The sequence below is a fragment of the Aedes albopictus genome, chromosome 2, assembly GCF_035046485.1.
Source record: "Aedes albopictus strain Foshan chromosome 2, AalbF5, whole genome shotgun sequence".
In the NCBI taxonomy this organism is placed as follows: domain Eukaryota; kingdom Metazoa; phylum Arthropoda; class Insecta; order Diptera; family Culicidae; genus Aedes; species Aedes albopictus.
Genome location: NC_085137.1, coordinates 497,570,083 through 497,592,101, shown reverse-complemented (window position 1 = coordinate 497,592,101; position 22,019 = coordinate 497,570,083). Strand labels below are relative to the sequence as shown.

General features: G+C 42.2%; 3 protein-coding genes across 5 annotated transcripts in view; all 3 read left to right on the top strand.

The window, feature by feature from the left end:
• LOC109408749 (serine/threonine-protein kinase N) overlaps positions 1-22,019 on the top strand; it is a 371,435-nt gene that overhangs the window by 23,323 nt on the left and 326,093 nt on the right. The window lies entirely within an intron of this gene.
• LOC134288706 (uncharacterized) overlaps positions 1-22,019 on the top strand; it is a 345,573-nt gene that overhangs the window by 34,616 nt on the left and 288,938 nt on the right. The window lies entirely within an intron of this gene.
• LOC134288701 (uncharacterized) lies at positions 14,583-18,997 on the top strand. The gene has a single exon (XM_062854335.1). The coding sequence runs from the start codon at positions 17,042-17,044 to the stop codon at positions 18,089-18,091; it is 1,050 nt and encodes a 349-aa protein (XP_062710319.1). The 5' UTR covers positions 14,583-17,041; the 3' UTR covers positions 18,092-18,997.

Genomic DNA, 22,019 nt, shown 5'->3' with positions numbered 1-22,019 from the left:
ATACCGGCCACTGCCCAAGTGGCTCGCTACTCTATTACGTTCGCCGAAGGCCCGCACCAGAGTAGCAACAAGAGGAACTGTTCTTCAACACCATTCAATTTCCATTTCGCCAGATTCACTTGTTGAACCAACATTCAATTCACACCCCACAAAAATGCTGTTCAATTCATCAAATCAGTCGCCTTTTCTTGCCGATGAAATGTTTGTTTACAGTTATCTTTGCCTCATGCGGATGCAAGGAATGTGTGCGTGGATTTTTTTTTTGCATACGAAACATCGTATTCCACAACCACATAGAAAGATTTCTTCGCTGCACTGTGATGGCGTATTATAATCTGATGGACAAAAATATTAATTGAAATATTTTGGTCGATATTCTTAAGCTGCATCCATGTCAACTGAAAAGCTTTCTGCTCAAAACTTTGAACACATGATTTGTTTTGGATTGCGAAGAATTTGACCGACTTTTTCGAATAGACAACTACGGTCAAATCATCATTTTTGACCACCATAGTGTACCATTGTATCACGTTCAAGATGTGTCGGGAATTGAATTCAGGTTGCGCCCGTAATAGACGTGGACTTGACGGAAATAGAATTCGAGGGACAATTATTCAATCTTGTTTTTTTTTAAGGAAATTGTACTTCTTTTACAATATTTTTATTACATGATATGGAAGCTAATTCATAAATTAGTAATTGAAACCAAATTGGCCATTAGGCATTAGGCGAGGTGCAAGAATAAAACCGATCATTATTGGTCGAGCTAGACGGGAATTAGATACTTTTTCATTGAAACAGTTCCCTTATAAGATGCTACATACCTAAATATCAATTTCTATCATTCTTCTTCGTTCATCGGTGACGTGTAGTGTCGCGCTCACTGGCACCTGTTGATGTCATAGATCATCACTGGATTTTGTAGGATTATTTTCATCATAGTCTGCGTTCGCTAGCGTATAGCGTTTATTAACATGTGCCTTATAAGCTGTTGATCTTCCTGCACACGGTGACCATTTTAGGCATTTTCCTGTGCGGAATCAACACTTTCGGTGTTGATGATCCCTGATTGCTAGATGGGAGATACATGACTCACCTACGGTTTCGACATCCTTGATTAAAATTTCCACTAAACCAACGCAAAAGCATGAAATCTGGTCATCAGTGGGACAAGATTACGGCACAATTTACCGCCGCAATCAACTGGTTCGAACCGGCCATCGAACAACGAATCACGTCGCACGCGCCAGTCTGGTGGAACCTGTTGCGCTCACATGCTGGAATCTGTATCGCGTTCAACATGAACTGCGTCGTCCAGCCAGCGACGATCCCTCCCGGAATTGGTTCGTTCGTGCGACAAGTTTTTTTTTTCTTTTTGCGCTCTGTGGTACACAAAGCGAGCACTTCCGTCTCTTGGTCTGGCCAGAGGAAAAGCGTACCATCGCTGCTGCATCATCGGGGCAGCACTTTCATCCGTGGAACGGTAATTTTTCCCAGCGCAGGACGGTGCTGGCAGTTTGTAGGGCACAGTGATTGCTTTTGCTTGAATAGATGGTCGCAAATCATTTTTTTTTAATTTCTTGATAAAGATTATTCCAAATGATTTTCCAGGTTTTTGCAAAAAAATCAGGTAAAGTTCCGTAGAATCGTTTAAATAACTTTTCTCGATGATGGTAAACCTGGGCTTATTAGTGGAATACCTGTAAGTAAAAAGAAAATCGTATTAATTGTTGTTCCTTCTAATTCCACTAAGAATTTTCATCCTTGACAGATACGTATTTAGACCTCAACTGTAAGGTCGTCTTCACCCGAGCAGGAGAAAATAGCTGAAGAATACCAAACTATGGTATGGAAAACCGAATACCTACAACCTGAATGAGGCATTAAAAAGCCCTGCATAAGAGGTAAAATACCTAAAAAAATAACTGATGTGTATTCTGTGCATAACACGTGAATAATGACATCAGGTATGGCAATACCTAAATAATAATCGGCGACTTTTCCATAAAAATAGTGATTTTTCCATAATTGAATAATACCTCACGCAGACCTCAACACCAAAGCAATAGCTCGTTGAGGTATTCTTTAAATACCTGCAAAATACCAAAATAAGATATTTTCAATACCTGGGTAACCGACCAATACCTTATCTTGGTATGATACCTGACATTGGTATGCTGCAGTTATGTGTCAGTTATTCGTTCCTGCTCGGGCAGTGTCTTGTATTTGACTCGACTTTCTTTTTACTAACTTTTTCTCGCCTAAAACATTAAGCTATGAAAAACATGACGATTCATGTTATTTGCAAACTTTGAAAGAAATACAAACTTTTATTAATTTTTAGCCTAAGTATCGCAACACCACTGTGCAGCGGGGACCATTTCGCGCGACTGGCGGCGGCGGATGTCAAGCTAATTGATAATAAAAGCAATAGCATCGAGACCGAGTCGACTCGACACGCTACGATACGAGGGAGGAGTGCGACGCGCGAAGCTTTCAAAGAGACCAGAAGAGGAACCGGAAAATAATGTAGGAATCGAATGGAAAATTATATTAGCTGGCGCTGCTGGTCGTTTCACAGTCGCGACCCATTAGCGAGTCTGGCGGGAGAATCTGCTTCTCTTTTTTTTCTGTATTTCGTAATAAAATTATGCCGGGAAAAGCTTCATCGCGACGTGGCTTAATAAATTTAATCGAACAAGTGACTTTGATTAGATATTCACCGAATGGTCTTCTTAGGTAACTCGGGCACCAGCGCGCAGCGAGGCTGATTTCCTTACAGCCAGCGCGCGGTACATCAGCAGAAGAACAACCCAGGAAACAAGACTAGTTCGTTGGATGATGATGCATTTTTCCCTTGCGAATGTGAGTCACACATCAGCCAGCAGGGCTTGATTCAATCGGATCATAAGCACCCTTAGGAAGAACCAGCGCTGATATGTTTCTATCCTCTCACCGTTAATGATTTTACACACATTTGTTTTTTTTTGTCGTAATCGACTTGATGAATAAAGAAAGGTACCTACACTTTCTGAGTTACATCGCTAGCGCCATCATCACGACTCACGACGAGACAAGACGTTTGCAGCATCTACATTCCGCCTTCATCTCGTTCCCTGTTTGATGCAATCAAGCGACGACTCGAGCTAATGCACTTGTTCCCTCAGCAACAGAAGTTGAGCGCTCACGCAGATACCTACTTGAACACTGTAGGGGGAACTGGTCAGTGATGCAGTTTTTGTTCAATGATTTAGCATTTTTTTACGAAGGACAATGCCGTTTTTCTATATCGAATGTCCTTTCAAATGTCTGATTCTGTCTGTCTGTCTGTCTGTCTGTCTGTCTGTCTGTCTGTCTGTCTGTCTGTCTGTCTGTCTGTCTGTCTGTCTGTCTGTCTGTCTGTCTGTCTGTCTGTCTGTCTGTCTGTCTGTCTGTCTGTCTGTCTGTCTGTCTGTCTGTCTGTCTGTCTGTCTGTCTGTCTGTCTGTCTGTCTGTCTGTCTGTCTATCTGTCTGGCCTTTGTGCTTATCTGCTTGGTCGCCTTTTGTTGCAATTCTACTGTGTTAAAAAAAAGTACGTGAAGCCAGAATTTCAATTCAACTTTATCACGACGGTGTCCGAAAATCTTCCTCCAGAAGTGTCACAAAGAGTTCTTTTATGAAATCTGGCATGAACTGCCAGACGTGTTGGTGTCTTGTAAAAAAATTGCTTCACCAATTCCTCCATGATTTTTCACAAATCATTTCAGAAATTGTTCGAGAAATTCACCCAGGAATTACTTCAGAAATTCCTCTGGATGTTTATTCAAAAATTTCTCCGAAATTTAGATTTCTTCTGAAATTTTTCTAAAAATATTTCTAAAAAAACTTTCGGAAATTTGTCCGAGTATTCGACGAAAAATTCTGTCAGATTTTTTCAAAATATCTTGCATGGATTCATTCGGAAATTTTCTTCAGGGATTTGTTTTGAAATTCCACCTATTCTACAAATTCCACAAAGAATGCTTTCGAAGCATTTTGCACAATTTAATTCTGAAATACGTCCATTTTTTTCCAAAAAAAATCATTCATGAAATTGACCAGAAATTCCTCCAGGGATTCTTCAAAAAATTGTTCAGAAATTTCTTTACACATTTATTCAGAAATGTCTCCTGAGATTCCTTTAGTAAAACTTTCAGCGATGCCCTCAGAAACTATTCCAGAGTTTTTCAGAAAATGTTTCAAAAGTTCCTTGAAACTGGAGTTACTTTAGTCCCACAGCAATTTTCAATTTCTCCAGCAATTCCACTAGGGATTCCTCCAGAAGTTGCACAAGGAGTTGTGTAAGAAAGTTTCCTCGAGGCATTTCTTTAGAAAATCCTTCAGAGAATACACCCGATTCTTGTTTTTTGCACGGGTCTGGTTTTTGCTATAACTCAGTCAATTTTCAACCGATTCTCATGAAATTTTGTACAGATGTAAGCACGATTAGTACTATCAGTGAACAATATTTTATGAGAATCGATACAAAATTGACTGAGTTATAGCATAAACCAGACCCATGCAAAAAAAAAGAATCGGGTGTAGGTAACCTTATTTTTTTTCCGGAGCTTTTCTAATTTTTTTTTTCCAAAAAAATCCTTCGGAAAATTTCTTAAGCATTCTCTTAAACGATTTTCCAAGGATTTATTCCAAAAGCTTCTCCAGAAATTGCTCCTGGTTTTTTTTTAATCAAAAATCTGAATTTCTATCAGAAAATCTTCCTGGGACTTCCTTAGAAATTGCTCCAGTGACGCTTTAAAAAAATGTGAGATCCATTCGGGAATTTTCTGCAGGGATGCCTATGAAAACTCTCCTAGGGGTTCCTTCACAAATTTCCCGAGAGATTTTTTAAGAAAATCTTCCATGGTTTTTATTATAAATTCGACTAATAATTTCTCCAGAAATATATCCAGATTTTTCTCCAGAGATTTCTTTACAAATTTCTCCGAGGATTACCTTGAAAAAATTCCCACAGATTTTTCGATAATTCTTCCATGGATCCTTGCTGAAACCCATCCTAGGATTTAATTAAAAATATTTCACGAGTTCCTGAAAACATCTCCCAGGAATTCTTAAAGAAATTTTTTCAAGGACTCCTTTGGAAACTCTTCGTTGATTTACTTTTATAAAACCATCCAGAAACCCCTAAAGAAAATCAGTCAGAAATTGTTTCAAAAAATCTTCTAGAGATTCCTTTAGACTTCAGAATGTCCTCCAGAAATTTCTCCAAGAACTCCTTAAGAAATGTTGCATGGATTCCATATGAAAATTTTCAAGAATTTCTTCAAAAAAAAAAATGTATAGATTGTTCCAGAAATTCATCATCATTTCTACAGATTTTATTTTCATAGAGATTCCTCCAGAAATTTTTCAAATCATTCATCTAGAAAACCTTCCACGAACTTTCTCAAAAATACTCCATGGATTTATTTTGTTTTTAGAAAATGATTCACGGATACCTTAGGGATCAGAAATTCAGAATTCTGTCAAAATTTTCTCAGAAGCTTTCTCAGAAATTTTCTCCAAAGGTTGCTAAAGAATTGCTTAAGCTCTCGACGCATACTGAATTAGGCACCACCGGAGCGGTATGCGGAGTGCGAGAGTAAGTCTCGGCTTCTTAAAAATAATTCGCTCTCACTTGTCGTGGGCACAAACGCGAGTGTGTTGTGGTTTGGCATCTAAGCCGAAACAAGGATGGGTTTGTGAGAAAAAAGTGTTCACGGTGTGACTTCGAAATCAGTTTGGCTTTCTATTCCGCAGAATTGTTACTTGTTCTGTGGCTTAGTTGGTTAAGCGCCGGTCTAGCGAATACGGTGTCGTGGGTTCGAATCCCACCAGATCGTGATTTTTGTTTTCACAAATTTCACCTCTCAATTTGTCAATTAGCAACATTTCGTGCCTTCTAATTACAAGTTTTTCCAGTATATTGCTTAAGAAATTCTACAAGAGATTTCCAAGGAAATTACCAAGATTTCCTTTAGATATTCCTTCAAGACATTTCTCGTCCAGATATTGTTCCAAGGATTTCTTAAGAAAGTCTTAATTCTCCAAGGATTGCTTCAGAAATTTTTCTACAGATTTTTTTAGAGATTCTTATAAGAATTCTTACGGGAAGGCTGGAGATATTGTTGCAGAGATTCCTGCAGAAATTTACATAGAGATTTCATCAGAAATTCCGCCGGGTATTGTATTTTCTCACAAATTCCTCCAAGATTTCCTCCAAGCGCACCTATAGGAATTTTTCTATGGATTTCTCCAGGAATTCATTAAAAAGTTGTTCATGATTTTCATTAAGAGATTTCTCCAGGATATTCCCAAGGAAAAGAAATTTCCTTGGGTATTCCACCAGGAGTTTCCAGGTGTTTCTTCAGGTATACCTCCTGGAATTTCTTCAGAAAATCCATCTATGGATTCTTAAAATATGCCTGTTTCTCTTATAAGTTCTTTCAGGAATTCATTTATATTTATATTCAGATTTATTTCTCCTTCTGAAATTTCTTCAGCGATACTTTCGGAAATATCTAAAGAGACTTCTTCAATATTCCTAGAACAACTTCTGATATTTCAGCAGGGATTTCTTCAAAAGTTGTTCCAGCGGTTCCTTCAGGAATTACTTCAGAGATTCCTCGAGAAATATATCCATGGGAATGTGCCAGTGCAGGAGCACTGAAGTCGGGGAGCCTTGACTAACTAGTATGACAGCTTTTCCTGACACCGTCTCACTATTGATCACGCTCCCCTACAGGGAAGCATCAACCAACATCTTGAATCAACAGGCTGCTGGAGTTGATGAAGGAAATGAAAGTGCGCGCCCTTCACAGAGTGTCTACAATGCATGCTGCTGGTTGGTTGGCAGGGCTGACTGCCTAACTGCTGGAAAGATGATTTCTTTTCATCTGATTGAACAATCTGATGCCCACTTTGGTGCGGGACCGCATTGCGCTGCTGACTCTGGTTAGCTAGCTTGGTTTCGTGAGCCGACTTATTACCCGGCTGGTTGCTGCTGCTACGGTGTGGGACCGTGTTTACATAAATTGATACACGATACCATTGAGGCTCATCGTCGTCTTCGTCGCCGTCGCCGTCGTCGTTACCGATGATGATTATGATCATGATGGCCAAGTCAAGTGGTCGGTGGCGCTTAAAGTTAATCCTGACATCCGCCGAATGATGTCTGGCTCGCAGGCAGCAGTTGTCAGCAAAAGTAACATCTGCCTGTGTGTAGAGGAGGTAATGCTGATGTTTTAGTGGGACAGACAACTTGCTGACAGCATTGCGTCACTGCTCGTGGTGGAATGGCAGAATCAGTAACTTTGCAGCAACTTTGTTGCTGAGGATCGTCGACATAATTTTCGGGCTTGAAAAACAACACATATGATTTTAGTGAACCTTTAATCTACCGTAGGAATTCAAGCCTGTATTTCTCAAGCAAGTGAATCAGAAATTTTGCTGCATGATCTAGCAGAGAAGTTCTTGTTTAATAATTGCTGAAAGAATCAATGAAGCTACTCCTGGAAGGAATTTCTCGCAGAAATGCATTGCTGCTGAAATTGCTAGAGAAATCGAAAAAAGGCATCCTTTGAAGAGTTCTCAGAGAAATCCTTGAACGTCGTTCTCTCGTCGCTGTCGTATTTTTGAAGCTAACTTCAAAATAATTTCCGGTGAAATATTCTGGAGAACTGTCTGAAGGATTACTAGAAGTTCCAGTTCAAAAATACTGAAAAGAATCTGCGGAGAAAGTTCTAGAGGATATCTCAAGAGAAACGTCCTCCGAGAAAGCTTTCTCGATGAATCTTTGTAGCAATCACGAAGGAATCGCTGTAGAAATCCTTGGAGGAATTCTCCAAGAGCTTTCTGGGAGCCTCCCTGATAGAGAAATCGCTAGAGGAATCCCTGAAGAGAATCCTTGGAGAAATGCCCCGAGGACTTTCTGGAGTAAATCCTGAAAGAGTGTGTCCCTGGAGCAATCACTGGAAGAATCCTGAAAGTCCCTGGAGAAGTCATCGCAGAGGAATTCCTGGAGAAAACCCCAATGGGAATTCCACGAAAGCTTTTTGCAGTAAGCTCTGAAGGAGTCCCTGGAGGAATTAATGCATGACACCCCTGAAAAGAAGCCTCAGAAGAATCATCCTGCATCTAGCTCTAAAGGTATCCCTGGCGTAAGCATTTGATGAATTATTGGAGGAGTCCCTGAAAAAACCACCGAAGGAATCCCTCGAGAAATCTCTGTAGAGGACCACCTGGAACGAATCCATAGAAAAATTCTCCGAGGGATTTCTGGAATGAACCCTGCAGCAGTACCTGGAACAATCACTGGAAAAATCCCTGAAGGAGTTTCTGGGAAAATCGCTGGAGTGAATCACCTGAGGAACCCTTGCGCGGAATCCACAGAAGAATTCTGCGACGGATTTCTGTAGTCAGCTCTGAAAGTGATCCTGCAATCATTAGAAGAATCATCGAAAAAAATCTTTTGGGAACCGTTGGTAGAATCCTGAGGTACCCCTCGACAGTCGAGCACTTGACACTGAAGAAGTCTGTAAGTCACAGACGAAATAGGCCTATCTGTCCGAAGATAAGCACAGTAGTAGAATTAAAAGGAATTTGCTCGTCCTTTCTAGTTTTTCTTTAAAAGAGTTATTCATTTTTTATTTTCTTTTGCAAAAGTAAAGTATTAGTGAAGTGTTTTAAATTAAACTAGAGTCTGAAGTAACAAGTTCTACTAAAAGCTCTAAAGTAATAGTAAAGCACTGAATGAATGCCTGAACGAATCTCTTCTGGAACTTCTGAAAGATTCCCTGGAGCAATCATTGGAAGAATTCCTGGGACTCCACTGGAGCCCTTGGAAAAAATCTTCAGAAGAATTCTCCGAGGGACTTCTGGAGTAAACCCATCGGAAAAATCCCTGAAAAAACCCTGAGAAAACCGCTGGAATAATCATTTTATGAATCTCCTGTATAATCCATGGACAACATTCCTAGAGGAATTCTACGAGGGCATTCTGAGGCAAACCCTGAAGGAGGCCCTGAAGGAATCCCCGAAAGAATCCTTGGGGATATTGGTGGCACAATCTCTTCATAAATCTATAGAGAAACCCCTAGAGGTAATCCTTAGAAGAATTCTATAAGGGCTTTCTAAACCCGGAGAGATTTCCTGGGGCAATGACTGAAAGAATCACCGAAGGAATTCCACAATAAATCTATTGAAGAACCCATACAGAGTATTCTTTCAACTTATGTATGTTTGTTAGAGAACATACTGCACAGCAAGTAATTTATTCAAATCAAGCAGATCACAATAAATCATAATTCTCCTAATGACTGCCACACATCTCTGGGACTTCTATTTTTTTTCCAACGCGTCTGGCTCGTTTTCTCCCACTCTCCAAATACTTTGCGTAAGATCGTCTTGTCAGCTAATTGGACAGTTCATTCACACTGCAATGTTGAAAACTGATACTGACCAGCTGTAATACCTTAGTAGTAGCTAGCACTGCGTCATCGATGTGTGTATTTTGGTGTACATGGTGTAGGTGATCATTATACCAACGAACAATACTAAGAATTAAACTTCTGAGTTTGTTTGGTAGAATCAAAAAGATTATCAACGAATCAACTAAACTTGAATTCAATAGTTCATGCTAAGATAAACCAAAGAAAGATTTGAATTGTGAAAGTAGTAAGAAAAGATAAAAAAAGGTACTAATAATTAACAAAAGTTTTATCCCTATCACTACAATGTAGAACAATCAATACCGTTCATAAAAAGAATTAGTTATGTAGGTCATGACAAAAGCTTCCTTCCGCAGAAGAAAAACCCAACAAATTAGATTGACACTTGCAAAGCTCCACCAACGACGGTCATAATCAATACTTTCATCCATTATCAGCTCGTTTGCTCTATTCTCTCGTGCCTGGCGTGTTGTGTGCATGTAGGTACTGGGATTGCAGAAGTGGCCCGTTATAATGTCACTCGAACAAAGTATATCGTCTTGCTTGATTCTACACCTCTTGGGAGCTTCTCTAGCACCACCGATGATGGTTCTTATCATAATGACAACCCCGCCATGGTTTGTGTGTCGCAAACAGATAAGTGCAATAATTATCATGTAAGCAATACTCCCCACAGACCGGGGTGCACTTCAACAGGAACTGCCGAGGAAAGACAAACAAACGAACAACCCCTTCTCCCGGCCGAGAGACACAGAAATACAGTTAACAAGCATCAATTAAGACTTCCACCGCCGTGCTGTCTCATTTGAATAAATAAAGTTGAATCACATCAGCCGATCGGATTTAATCCGTCGCGTCGTCGGACCTTTCCAAGGCTCACGCAGTCAGTCACCCAGCCCAAAATTAGCAAATCCCATCCCAAGTGGGAAAATGCCTACCTAACATCACAAACATTTCTCATGCAGCCTTTTTGGGGCATCCTATCCCTCCATCGTCAAACCAAACCAGATATAAACCACCAGATAGGCAAAGATCTTCCGCGGAGCGCATCTAAAATTTGGTAACCTTTTGACTTTTTTGGGTGAGCGGTTCCGAGCTTACATAATGTCACAATTTTATTGTTTTTCCGTATGGGGTGTTGTTGCTCGGGGAGACCAACTTCCAGGTCGATGATGTAAACGACGACGTCCGTCCGACGAAACGGCTGAGTTGTTTTTCTTTTTAGTAAGATTTAGTCAGTCCGGCACGGCACTGTCGTATGATGCTGTGACGCTTTGACGGTAGTTTAAGTAATTGAAAGTGAGTTAGTGTGAGCCTGCTGCACTGATGTGTTTACGACGAATCGCGTGAAGTATTTTAATAATTTATTGCTCTTTAAGCACATGTTGCGACGCAGATCCGCTTACTTAGGGCACAGAGAACCTACCTATATGTTACATATGCCACTATCTGTCCAGTTAAGCCGCTAACTCCTATGATCGAGCTAGCAAGGCAAAAACGCAAAAAAAAGTTTTTTAAGGTATATTAAATCATCTATCAGCTTTACAGACTTTGCTTGGTTGCTAGATTATACTAGGACTAGGAGCATTTGATTTTAAGCAATGCAATACTCTGATGGCATTCGGCCAAATGACGTTCGGCTAAAAGATTTGGAACAGTTTAGGTATGTAACAAACATACAACTGGGTAACTGGGTGGCGGATAAAGCAAGGATGGCGACAATCCAAATTAAAGGCGGGTTTCCCATATAAAAAGTGAAGCATAACGATCACGACGGCTTTGTTATCACCAAGATCAACGGTGTCTTTGTGTGCAGCTGCTATGCACCCCCGAGGTGGTCCTCTGAGCAATACAATCGGATGTTGGATCTATTAACCGATAAGTTAATGGGATGAGCGCCGGTTGTTATCGTCGGGAACTTCAACGCTTTGGCGTCTGCTGAAAGCCTTAGCGAAGTTGAATTTGAAAGTGTGCAACGAAGGCTCTGTAAGTACATTCAGTAAGGACGGACGTGAATCCATTATTGACGTGACGTTTTGCAGCTCTGATGAACAACATGAACTGGAGAGTAAACGAAGAATATACGCACAGTGACCATCAGTCCATCCACTACAGCGTCGGTTGGCGGATCTACTATACCGAGGAAACTTGAGCCGAATACCCACCGGCGTCCAGCATATTGGTGGAATGAAACGCTCAGCCTACTTGCTGCCTGCCTTAGAGCTAGAAAATGGCCTCAAAGGGCAAGATCTGAAGCGAGTAGAGAGGAACGCAAGGTGAATTTCCGCGAGGCCAGGACCGCTTTCAAGCGGGAGATTGCTCTGAGTAAAACCAATTGCTTCAAGGAACTGTGTAGAGAAGCAGACGTACGTCAACGGGGTGCAAATAACTGCCGACGAAAACCGGGTGTCTAACGAGAAACTCCGTACAATAGCCAAAGGACTCAAAGTAAAGAAAGTTCCTGGTCCGGATAATATCCCCAAAACTGCACTGAAAGCGGCGATCGAAATGTTTCCAGGCATGTTCAGGACAACGATGCAGAAATTCCTGGCGGACAGCTACTTCCCAGACATTTATTTGGAAGATACAGCAGCTGGTGTTGCTGTCAAAACCTGGAAAGCCGCCGGGAGACCCAGCATCATATCGACCGATATGCCTGCTGGATACGCTTCGCAAACTCCTGAACAGGCTATGAAGTGCACGGAAAGCGAGAGCGGACTGTCTAATGGGCAGTTCGGGTTCCGGAAAGGGAAGTCGACTGTGGATGCAATGCGAACAGTCATTGCGAATGCGAAGAAAGCCTCAAAGCAGAAGAGAATAGGCAATCGTTACTGCGCCGTGGTATCTAACGCATTTAATAGCGCCAGCTGGGAAGCCATTGCCACAGCACTGCACAACATAAGGTTCCCTGACTATGTGTGCAAGGTTCTGAAAAGATACTTCCAGACGGCGGAGACGATCGGTTCCATCGAGGCCTGGATGAGTGAAGTAAAGCTGCGGTTGGATCACCAAAATACAGAGGTAGTCAGCAACTGTAAAGCTGTTCAGCGAGCCGAAATTAGTGTCGGCGGACAAGTTATCCCGTCAAAGCTTGTGTTAAAACACCTGGGACTGAAGGAGGACGACCGTTTAAATTGCAACTGCCGCGTTGACTATGTGTGTGAGAAGGCAGCAAAACTTCTTAATGCTGTATCCAGGATTATGCCGAACATCGGTGGACCGAGCAGTAGCAAGAGACGGGAATATACTCTTCGTCACTTAGGTATGGAGTTCCGGCCTGGGCTACAACGCTGAAGCTGCAGCGAAATCGAACGTTTCGAGCACATTGCGACTGTTCGGGTGGCACAGGACGAATTCGTTGGAAGCAGTCTGCATTATCGCCAAGAAAGATGATTCCCATACACATCACCCTGGCAGAGGATGTAGAGTGTTACCGGAGAAGAGATACTGCAAACGTGAGGAAGACAATCAGAGGAGATTCGTTGGCTAAGTGGCAGCAAGAGTGGAATAACGGGGAGAAAGGTAGGTGGACCCACTGGCTTATCCCAGATGTGTTGGTATGGATGTCCAGAAAACACAGAGAGATGAGCTTCTACCTAATACAGTTCCTGTCAGGTCATGGATGCTTCAGAAAATATCTATACCGGTTCGGCCACGCAGAGTCCCCATTCTGTCCGACCTGTCCAAGCAACTAGGAGAGACCGAAGCATGTGATATTCGACTGTCCGTGATTTGAAGAAGTATGTGACGACATGCTAGCGAGCGCTGCTGAAAATCTGAGTCCCAACAACTTTGTAGCGAGAATGTGTCAGGACGAAAGCGGAATGCATGGAATGCGGTGAACAGAGCGTTCACGCAGATCATGTCAGCGTTCCAGCGGAGATGGCGCGAAGATAAAAGAGTATTGGGTCGTGATCGGAGAGGGCATGATCCACCACCGAGTCGTCCTTTGTGTAGTACCGGTTATAGGTCGTCGGGGTGCCGGTGAACCGAAATTCTACCACCAACCGGAATCGCCGGGCCGACTTCAGACCTCGCTGATCAGGATGCTATCACCGACGTCGGGAGAACTTCCATCGTCGAGGTTTTCTCCATCGCAGTAGGCTAGATCCACCGTCGGGGACTAGACTGAGTGGTTCGCGGAAAAGCACCGGATATCGGTCGTCGGGGCGCCTGTGAACCGGAAGCCGGCCTCCAACCGGAATCGCAGAAACGACCTCGGCACCGTACTGGGAAGAATAATCGGTTGCGGAAGATTTTTCACCGTCGGGGAACTCTTCGTCGGTGTGGGCTAGTTTACCGCCGGGGACAAGTCGAGTAGAGCGCGAGGAAACAGCGTGGGCGCGGCTCTGAGTGAGCCCGAATGAAGTGTGCGTAAGTCGTTGTTAACAGATATGACGTACTAACAGGAGCCAAAGGGCTCGGCATGAGGAATGCAGGTCGCGTAATGGCGATTATTTTTAAAGCAGAATAACCAACTAATAATAGAAGCAGTGTTGGGAATACTCACTTGCGAAAAGTTATACTCACCTGCTTCTATTTCAGTCCAGAAGCATGCTATCCAAAAATGATGTTTGAAGGGCTTTTCAATTGTAGTTTAATCTAAAAGTTTGCAGAATAAAGTAAAAGTCGCAGACGCATACCAAAACCGTGAGAGATCTGTGAGCACAAGGTGAGTATAAATTAAACGAATTCTACTCACGCCGTACTCACAGCTCTTTCACAACTTTGGTATGCGTCTGCGACCTTAACTTTCTTCGGCAAACTTTTAGATTAAACTACAATCTAAAAGCTCTTCAAACATCATTTTTTGATAGCATGCTTCAGGACTGAGATAGAAACAAGTGAGTATCACTCTTGCAAGTGAGTATTCCCAACACTGAACTGAAGTCGAAGGGTTCGCCATTGTCAGCATTCACTGTATAGGATACAGTCAGGTTTTTTTTAAGCGGTTTACATTAACGAGGTTTTTTTACGCGGATTTTTGAATTAACGCGGTTTTTTTACGCGTATTTTTTTAATTAACGCGGTTTTTTTTACGCGGATTTTTGAATTAACGCGGTTTAGTTTTACGCGGATTTTTGAATTAACGCGGTTTTCATTTACGTGGATTTTCAATTTTTTACCGGAATTTTTCCAAGCATTATTATACACTTTTTCTACATATTTCTGTAGTTTTGGTGCTTAACAGCATTAAAAAGGTAGAATATGATGCAGAGTAATTTTCTGGATATCCAAAGACATCCAAACTGTTCTTGAGTTTAGATCCTAAAGTCTACGTCTGTAACGGTAACTTCTTGCATTATACAAAGCAACGATTTGTAATCTATTATGCCCAGTAAGTCTTTTGAAAGTTCAATAGACAGTTTCAGATCAGTCGGGATATCCTAGGTCATCCAAACAGTTCTGGAGTTTAGATCCCATATTCTACGGGTGCAGCGGTAACTTCTTGCATTATACAAAGCAACGATTTGTAATCTAGTATGCCCAGTAAGTCTTTTGAAAGTTCAATATACAGTTTCAGATCAGTCGGGATATCCTAGGTCATCCAAACTGTTCTGGAGTTTAGATCCTAAAGTCTACGGGTGTACCGGTAACTTCATTCATAATACAAAGCTACGACTTGTAATCTTTCATGACTTACTGAACATCTCAAAGTTTAATAGACAGCATCAGATCTGTTGAGATGTCTAAGGACATCCAAACCGTTCTTGAGATTACATGAACTTTTTTCATTGTACAAATCTTCGATTTGTAATCTATTATGTCCAGAGATTATTATTGTATCTATTATTGTATCGATCTATCAGAGAATTATCTCTATGATGTCAATTTCTGGCTGTTCAATTGGCTGATTTGGAATATTTTAAAACTATTTTGGAATAATTATTGATTTGAACCCTGTCTAACTATGTATAGTTACTATATTTAGCTTGAGAAACTACTGTCATAGCCATAGACTTTAAAAACTGAGTTCCAGAATACTTAGGATTACCTGGAATATCCCAAAATTTTCTAAGAATGCTTTGTGACCTTTAACTATTAACCCTCGAGCAATCGCGCTGTTGTATTCTGTACAACACGTTGAAATAATCGTGTTCAGCATTAGCGTGGTGATGACGGTGGTGGGCAACCGCGCGAGTTACGGAAGGTTAAGTGAACATGATTTACTGCCTGTACTTCGACACTTATGCGACAACTGTGAGATGGAGTCTCAACAACGAACCGGTTCAAACCAGTGTTGCAAAACTTCATCTCATTCATTTGAACACTAACCCAATCTTTTTTAGTAATTTTTCCTTCTATTCATGTTCAAAACGATTTCATTCAATCAGAGCACCTATCAAATCAGAAGCGATTCCTTGTCAATTGAATACATTGTCAGTCACTCGAATGAGAAGCTGGGCACGAAACACGAGAAAACCCTGCAAAATTCCGCCAGACTGAAAAAATATCGAATGTCGGGTCAAAGTCGGGTCAATTTTTATCGAACAAGTATTGGGTCCATGTTGGGTTTGGTGGCCAAAATAAAAATAGGTGAATGATAGGTTGATGTCGGGTTTGACGTCATCAATGATGGTAAAAGCTTTAAACATTTAAACAATAGCTTGGCAGTTTGTGTAACTTGTAGAAATTTTAAGTGACAGGCAAAAATCTTAAAATGATGTCTTAAAATAATTCGTTGAGTTCATTTTTTAATATAAAATCAAGATGGAAATTATTGAGTTAAAAGTTATAAAACATGGTTTTCATTTACGCGGATTTTTGAATTAACGCGGTTTATTTTTACGCGGATTTTTGAATTAACGCGGTTTATTTTTACGCGGATTTTTGAATTAACGCGGTTTATTTTTTCGCGGTTTTTTTTTACGCGGTATGTATCCCCCGCGTAAAAAAAACCTGACTGTATACCTAATTATTGCCGGGAGCCAAAGGGCTCAACGCGAAGAATAGAATAACGAATTGGTGATGGTGCACAATGCACATAACGCCCCCTCCGAAGAAATGCTGCTTGGTCCGGAGGGGATTTTAAGTTGGAGGTGAGCTTCTTATTCTTTTTCTTTATGGCTCGACGTTCGCATTGGAACTTGGCCTGCCTTTCTTCAACTTAGTATTCTTAGAACACTTTCACAGTTATTAATTGAAGGGTTTTCTTTGCCTGCCATTGCATGAATTTGTACATTGTGTAGCAATTAAAATGATACTTTATGCCCAGGGAGTCGACAAAAATTTCCCGACCGGAACGGGAATCGAACCCGCCGTCTCCGGATTGGCGATCCATAGCCTTAACCACTGGGCTAACTGGAGACCCTGGAGGTTAGCTAGGAGTGTGTTTTAGTGGATAGGCGCACATCCGATTTTTGAACTCCTAGATGTTATAAAAAACATACATACATACATTTATTTGCTCAACATCACATTTAAGATCAGTCGTTGTTTTGCTCTCGTCGGAATCAGACGCAGTAGCAGCTTGTCTGTAATACCCGGATGAATAGCACCCGGTAGTGCTTTGTTCTCTTTTGTGTAGCAGTTTTCAGTTAACCTTAGCTTTGTTTCGTTTCGGTGGAACAAAATGATCGAGAACACGATCAAATTTCGTTTCCCTGCGTCGGCGCCGCGTCCAACATGGATTGAAATCGCTGACTTCTTGAAGCAACTGAAATCCAATGTAATGCATATGGAAACCGTGTACAAGATGGAGGAGGACAGAAGCCTGTCCATCAAATTCAAAACGGCAGTCGCAATGGAGGAAGCGTTGCGATTAAATTCAGGACCTGTCAAATTTTGTTATTCCAATGGGAAAACGGTTCACGTTACCATGTCACGAGCCGGAACCAACGTAAGGTACGTGCGGATATTTGATATTCCCCCGGAGGTATCCGACGAGGATCTGTCGTTGGTCCTTGGCAAATATGGAAAAATCGAGAGTGTGATACGAGAAAAGTTAGCACCGAACCTAGGACTCGGCCATATGTTCAACGGAGTGCGAGGTTTGCACATCGACGTGGAAAGCGAAATTCCTCCAACAGTGGAAATTCTCCAGTGGAAAGGAAAGGTGTTTTATGACGATCTTAAAAACAAGTGCTTTTTGTGTCAACAGGAGGGGCACCGTAAAAACGCCTGCCCACAACGTCCAACCCGGAATCAAAAGGCAAAGGGAGTGGAAATGGTTGCTAGTACCTATGCTAGTGCCGTGATTCACGGTGGTGTAGCACTAGCTCAGCAGGAAGCCGTGAACGAGGAAAAGGAAGTGGTCAAAGAGGATTCCGAAGCGAAAGCGGAAGCGGATGAAGGCGAAAAGCAAGGTACATTGCAAGGAACGGAACCGATTGTGTATCAAAGCGAGTATGAGAAGACTCTGGCGGAAAATTGGGCTAAGCACGAGGCGGAGAAGCGTAAAAGACAAGAAGAATATCGGAAACAGGAGAAGTCAATGCAGCGACGATATCAAGAGAATCTACGGGCGAAAGAAGCGGAGCAAAAGGAGCGGTGGGAGAAGTGTGAAGCGGAGAGAAGAAGCAGGCAGGAAAAATTTAATCGGGAATCATCTCAACAGCAGCAAGTACTTCCGGCGGAAAGTCTTCTACAGTCTCCACCCAAGAAGAACGCTCGAAAGCAGTAATATTGTTATTTTGTATTTTTAATAAATTACTTTTTATTATTGGTGGGGCTGGCTCACCGACACTTCCGGTCCGCTTTAGTGCTTTATGCATCATTGTGGCCAGGTGTTGCTCTAGTTTTTCCAGCTGTATTGTAAAGCATGATCGGTGATCCTTGGCATTCTTGTGTAAACTAGGGTAGGTACTCGAAATGTTGATCGATCACCGATTATTGCTGGCAGATGCAGTGGAAAGTTTGTCTTAATACGTATCAATCGTCTCTGACAAACGAGAAAAACTGACCTCACTGATTACCTGTCTCTGAGCCAAATTTGGTATAGAGTCTTCAGTCTCCGATTAATCGCTTCATGTTTGATGGAGGTTTTTAATCCAATGGGTTACATAGCCGCTATCCGAATGAAGAGAGTAATGTTCCGCGTAATATATCACAAATCGAAAGAGGTACGGTACATTACGTGGAGCGGATATACTGAATTGGGTACCAGACCAAGTCCCTGCTGGGTGGCGCTAAATAGGTGAGCCATAGACAATAGAATCGTCAATGTCGTAGGGCATAGTATGTGACTATTGTCGAAACAACATTATTTTTGGTCATTGTCCAACCAAAATCATAAGCGGCGTCCACTTACACTAAGCGCATAACTATGTTAGGGTCAAGATTAGGATGAAATCATTGGTAAAATATAATAACACTTTTTAGTTTGTGTAGTTAGTTGAACTAGTGTTAACTTTTTATTGGGACATTTTCTGTAGGTTTATTCTAGATTACAATGCATTAGCTGCCCTTTAACTGAATTATTTTATAACAGTAAACAACATTATTCTTTCTTGGTAAAAGATGTATGGACATAGAATTGCCAAACTATACATATGATCAGATATTTTTCCGGTATTTCATTTGGGGTAGAGAGTTAAACACTTACGGAAGATAGTTTTTTTTTTTTTTTTTTTCAATTTCAGACAGACATCACATGAACACAGCTACCAATGTACCAAACCTTATCTACTGTTTTCTCATTTTGCCGCTTCCTATCCTCAATTGAACTTATTTGACACTAGTTAGGACTGTCTGTGGAAGATCCGGGTTTCTAATTCTGTGTAGGACTTGTTAAAACGGGATGCCTGATATGTACTGCGGACAAATGGGCTGGAAGTACTGAGCAATCACAATTACTGTCGTACTAATCATATTAAATGCATGCTTTTCTACTTACATACCGAACGTCGCCAACCGGCAAAGAGGACATGACGAAAAAACGCGAGATGGCCCTAACAAAACTAGAAAGGCGATGAAAATGGTCACCGATGCAACGATATGGAAACAAAATAGATGAGAAATTATCGACCAAATCATAATCTATGAACATATCGCTAATGTTCTTTATCATTCTTTCTTTTTCTCGTTTCAGCAACAAAATCGAAACCTCTCTACTATCTCTTCATTTTCTGCCTCTTCCCATCCTATTCCCACATCTTCCTATATCCTCTACCCCATCTATTTAATGTATCTGACACTTGTTGGGACTGGTAACGCCAGCGCCTGCCTGTGGAAGATCCCGGTGTGCTAATTCGGTGTAGGACATGTTAACGGGGGAGGCTTAGTAGGTCCACATCTGCCTACAAGCAGATGGGCTGACAGTTGTCGGCTAGGGTGTGGACTGAGCAATTACAATTACAATTACTTTTTATTATTATATTACAACATTGATTTCGGCTCTGTTATTCTCAAGGGCGCTCGAGCTTTCCAAATAAACGAAGATTAAAAAAAAATCACATTTAAGATAAGAAATATGTAATTAACAGTAGTACGACACTATACTCGGGTTGTTGCTGCCGCTCTCCATCCTCGGTCACGCCCAAAGCTCGCCAAGCCACGCTCCACCTGGTCCACCAAGCGTGCTCTCTGCGCTCCACGCCTTCTTGTGCCAACCGGATCAATAATGACCACAAACTTTGCAGGGTTGTTATCTAGCATTCTTGCAACATACCCTGCCCATCGTATCGTTCCGGCCTTAGCCACCTTCTAGATGCTGGGTTCGCCGTAAACGCAGCGAGCTCGTGATTCATCCTTCTCAGTCACACCGCCGAAGATCGTTCTTAGTACGTTTTGCTCAAAAACTTCAAATGCTTGCAGGTCCCAGTCGAGCATGTTCCATGTCTAGTGTCCGTAGAGGACCACTGGTCTTATTAGCGTTTTGTACATGGTGCACTTGGTGCGTGGGTGAATCTTTTTAGACCGCAGCTTCTTCTGAGGGCCGTGTTGGGCACGACTTTCACTGATAATACGCCTTCGTATTTCACGGCTGGCATTGTTGTCAGCCATCAGTAAGGATCCGAGGTAGACGAATTCCTCCACCACCTCGAAGGTATCCCCGCCTATCGTCACATTACTACCTAGACGGACCCGGTCATACTCGGTTCCGCCTGCCAGCATGTACTTTGTTTTGGACGGATTCATAAACACTGCGATTTTTGCTGCTCCGCATTTCAGGCGGGTGTACAGTTCTTCCACCGTTCCAAATGTTCAGGCGATAATGTTCATGTCATCGCAAAGCACACACATTGACCGGATTATGTGAAAATCGTACCTCGGCTATTGAGCCCGATTCGTCCCATTACACCTTCCAGATCGATGTTGAAGAGTAGACATGAGAGTCCATCACCTTGTTGGTGAGATCCGAATAAACTGCATAGTTGTTACGCAGTTTTGTACATCGTCCATCGTTGCTTTAATCAGTCTAGTCAGCTTCCCAGGGAAGCCGGTTTCGGCCATGATTCTCTATAGCTTTGTGCGGTCGATACTGTCGTATGCCGCTCTGAAGTCGATTAATAGGTGTTGCGTTGGTGAAGATTTGGTCCGTTGTCGACCGGCCGTCGATGAAGCCGGCTTGATCGCTCTGAAGTTCTCACATTCCAAATGGACGCCTTTCTTGTGAATACGGCACATTACCTCTTCCTTCCATTCCTCCGGTAGCTGTTCGGTTTCCCAGATCCTGACTATCAATTGGTGCAGACAGGTGGCCAACTTGTCTGGGCCCATCTTGATGAGTTCAGCTGCGATACCATCCTTACCAGCTGCTTTGTTGTGAAACAGTACAATACCTTTCCCTTCAATTCGAAATCAAAACATCAAAGAAATGATTTCTAAGCCCACCGAAACGAGAACGTGAGACCCTTGTTCCACACTGTTTCGTAGGTATCTACATCTCGCATTGCTTGCCACACTTCCCCATTTCGGGTCCGCGGTCCACACAGAGTACCGTGTCACATTGTATGCACACAGCACACGCATGAGGCCAAGTTGTTGCGTTGCGGTCGCTCTATTTAGTTTAGTCGAACCGCGCGCCGCCCTCCGTTAAAAGTGTTAAATCTCACGCGTATTCCGACAGCAATCAGTCCGTCACTATAAGCACACCTCTACAACATAGTCTCTAGTGGCAGCAGTTAGTTTGTCAGTTAGAGTCAGTCTCGTCTCAAGTAGGTATAAACAGACGACGACGATGGCAACGAAACGAGCCAAGACCGCGCGGAGTCGGCTTATAGTTCACGCCAGGTGCGATTAAACCGTCAACGGTAACCACGGCCGACGCGAATGATGGTGACGAAATCAACAGGCAGTCAGTGGAGTGTTTGCTTTTTCTACTAATTCGGTGGACGGTTCATTATGCATCTGGAACTCTGGGTCTCTGATTTATTGATGCTTTAGGATGAATGATGACCGAGGGGTGTCTTTGCCCACAGGTGACGCTGCGCGGCTTCGTCCGTGGAGGATTATGATAATTTCATTTAATTAGAAGGTGGCAAAAGCTGACGTTGGGATAAACAAACTCTTGGTTTGAGAGAGAAAAAACGAACAAGCTTAAATGCAGTTCCCTAGCTGTGGGATTTGGTTGCGGCTAAACGTTAAAGTTACCGAATCGAAACTTGTTT

Excerpts from the sequence above, each read along its gene's own strand:
- LOC134288701 (XM_062854335.1), top strand. The coding sequence starts at position 17,042 with ATGATCGAGAACACGATCAAATTTCGTTTCCCTGCGTCGGCGCCGCGT.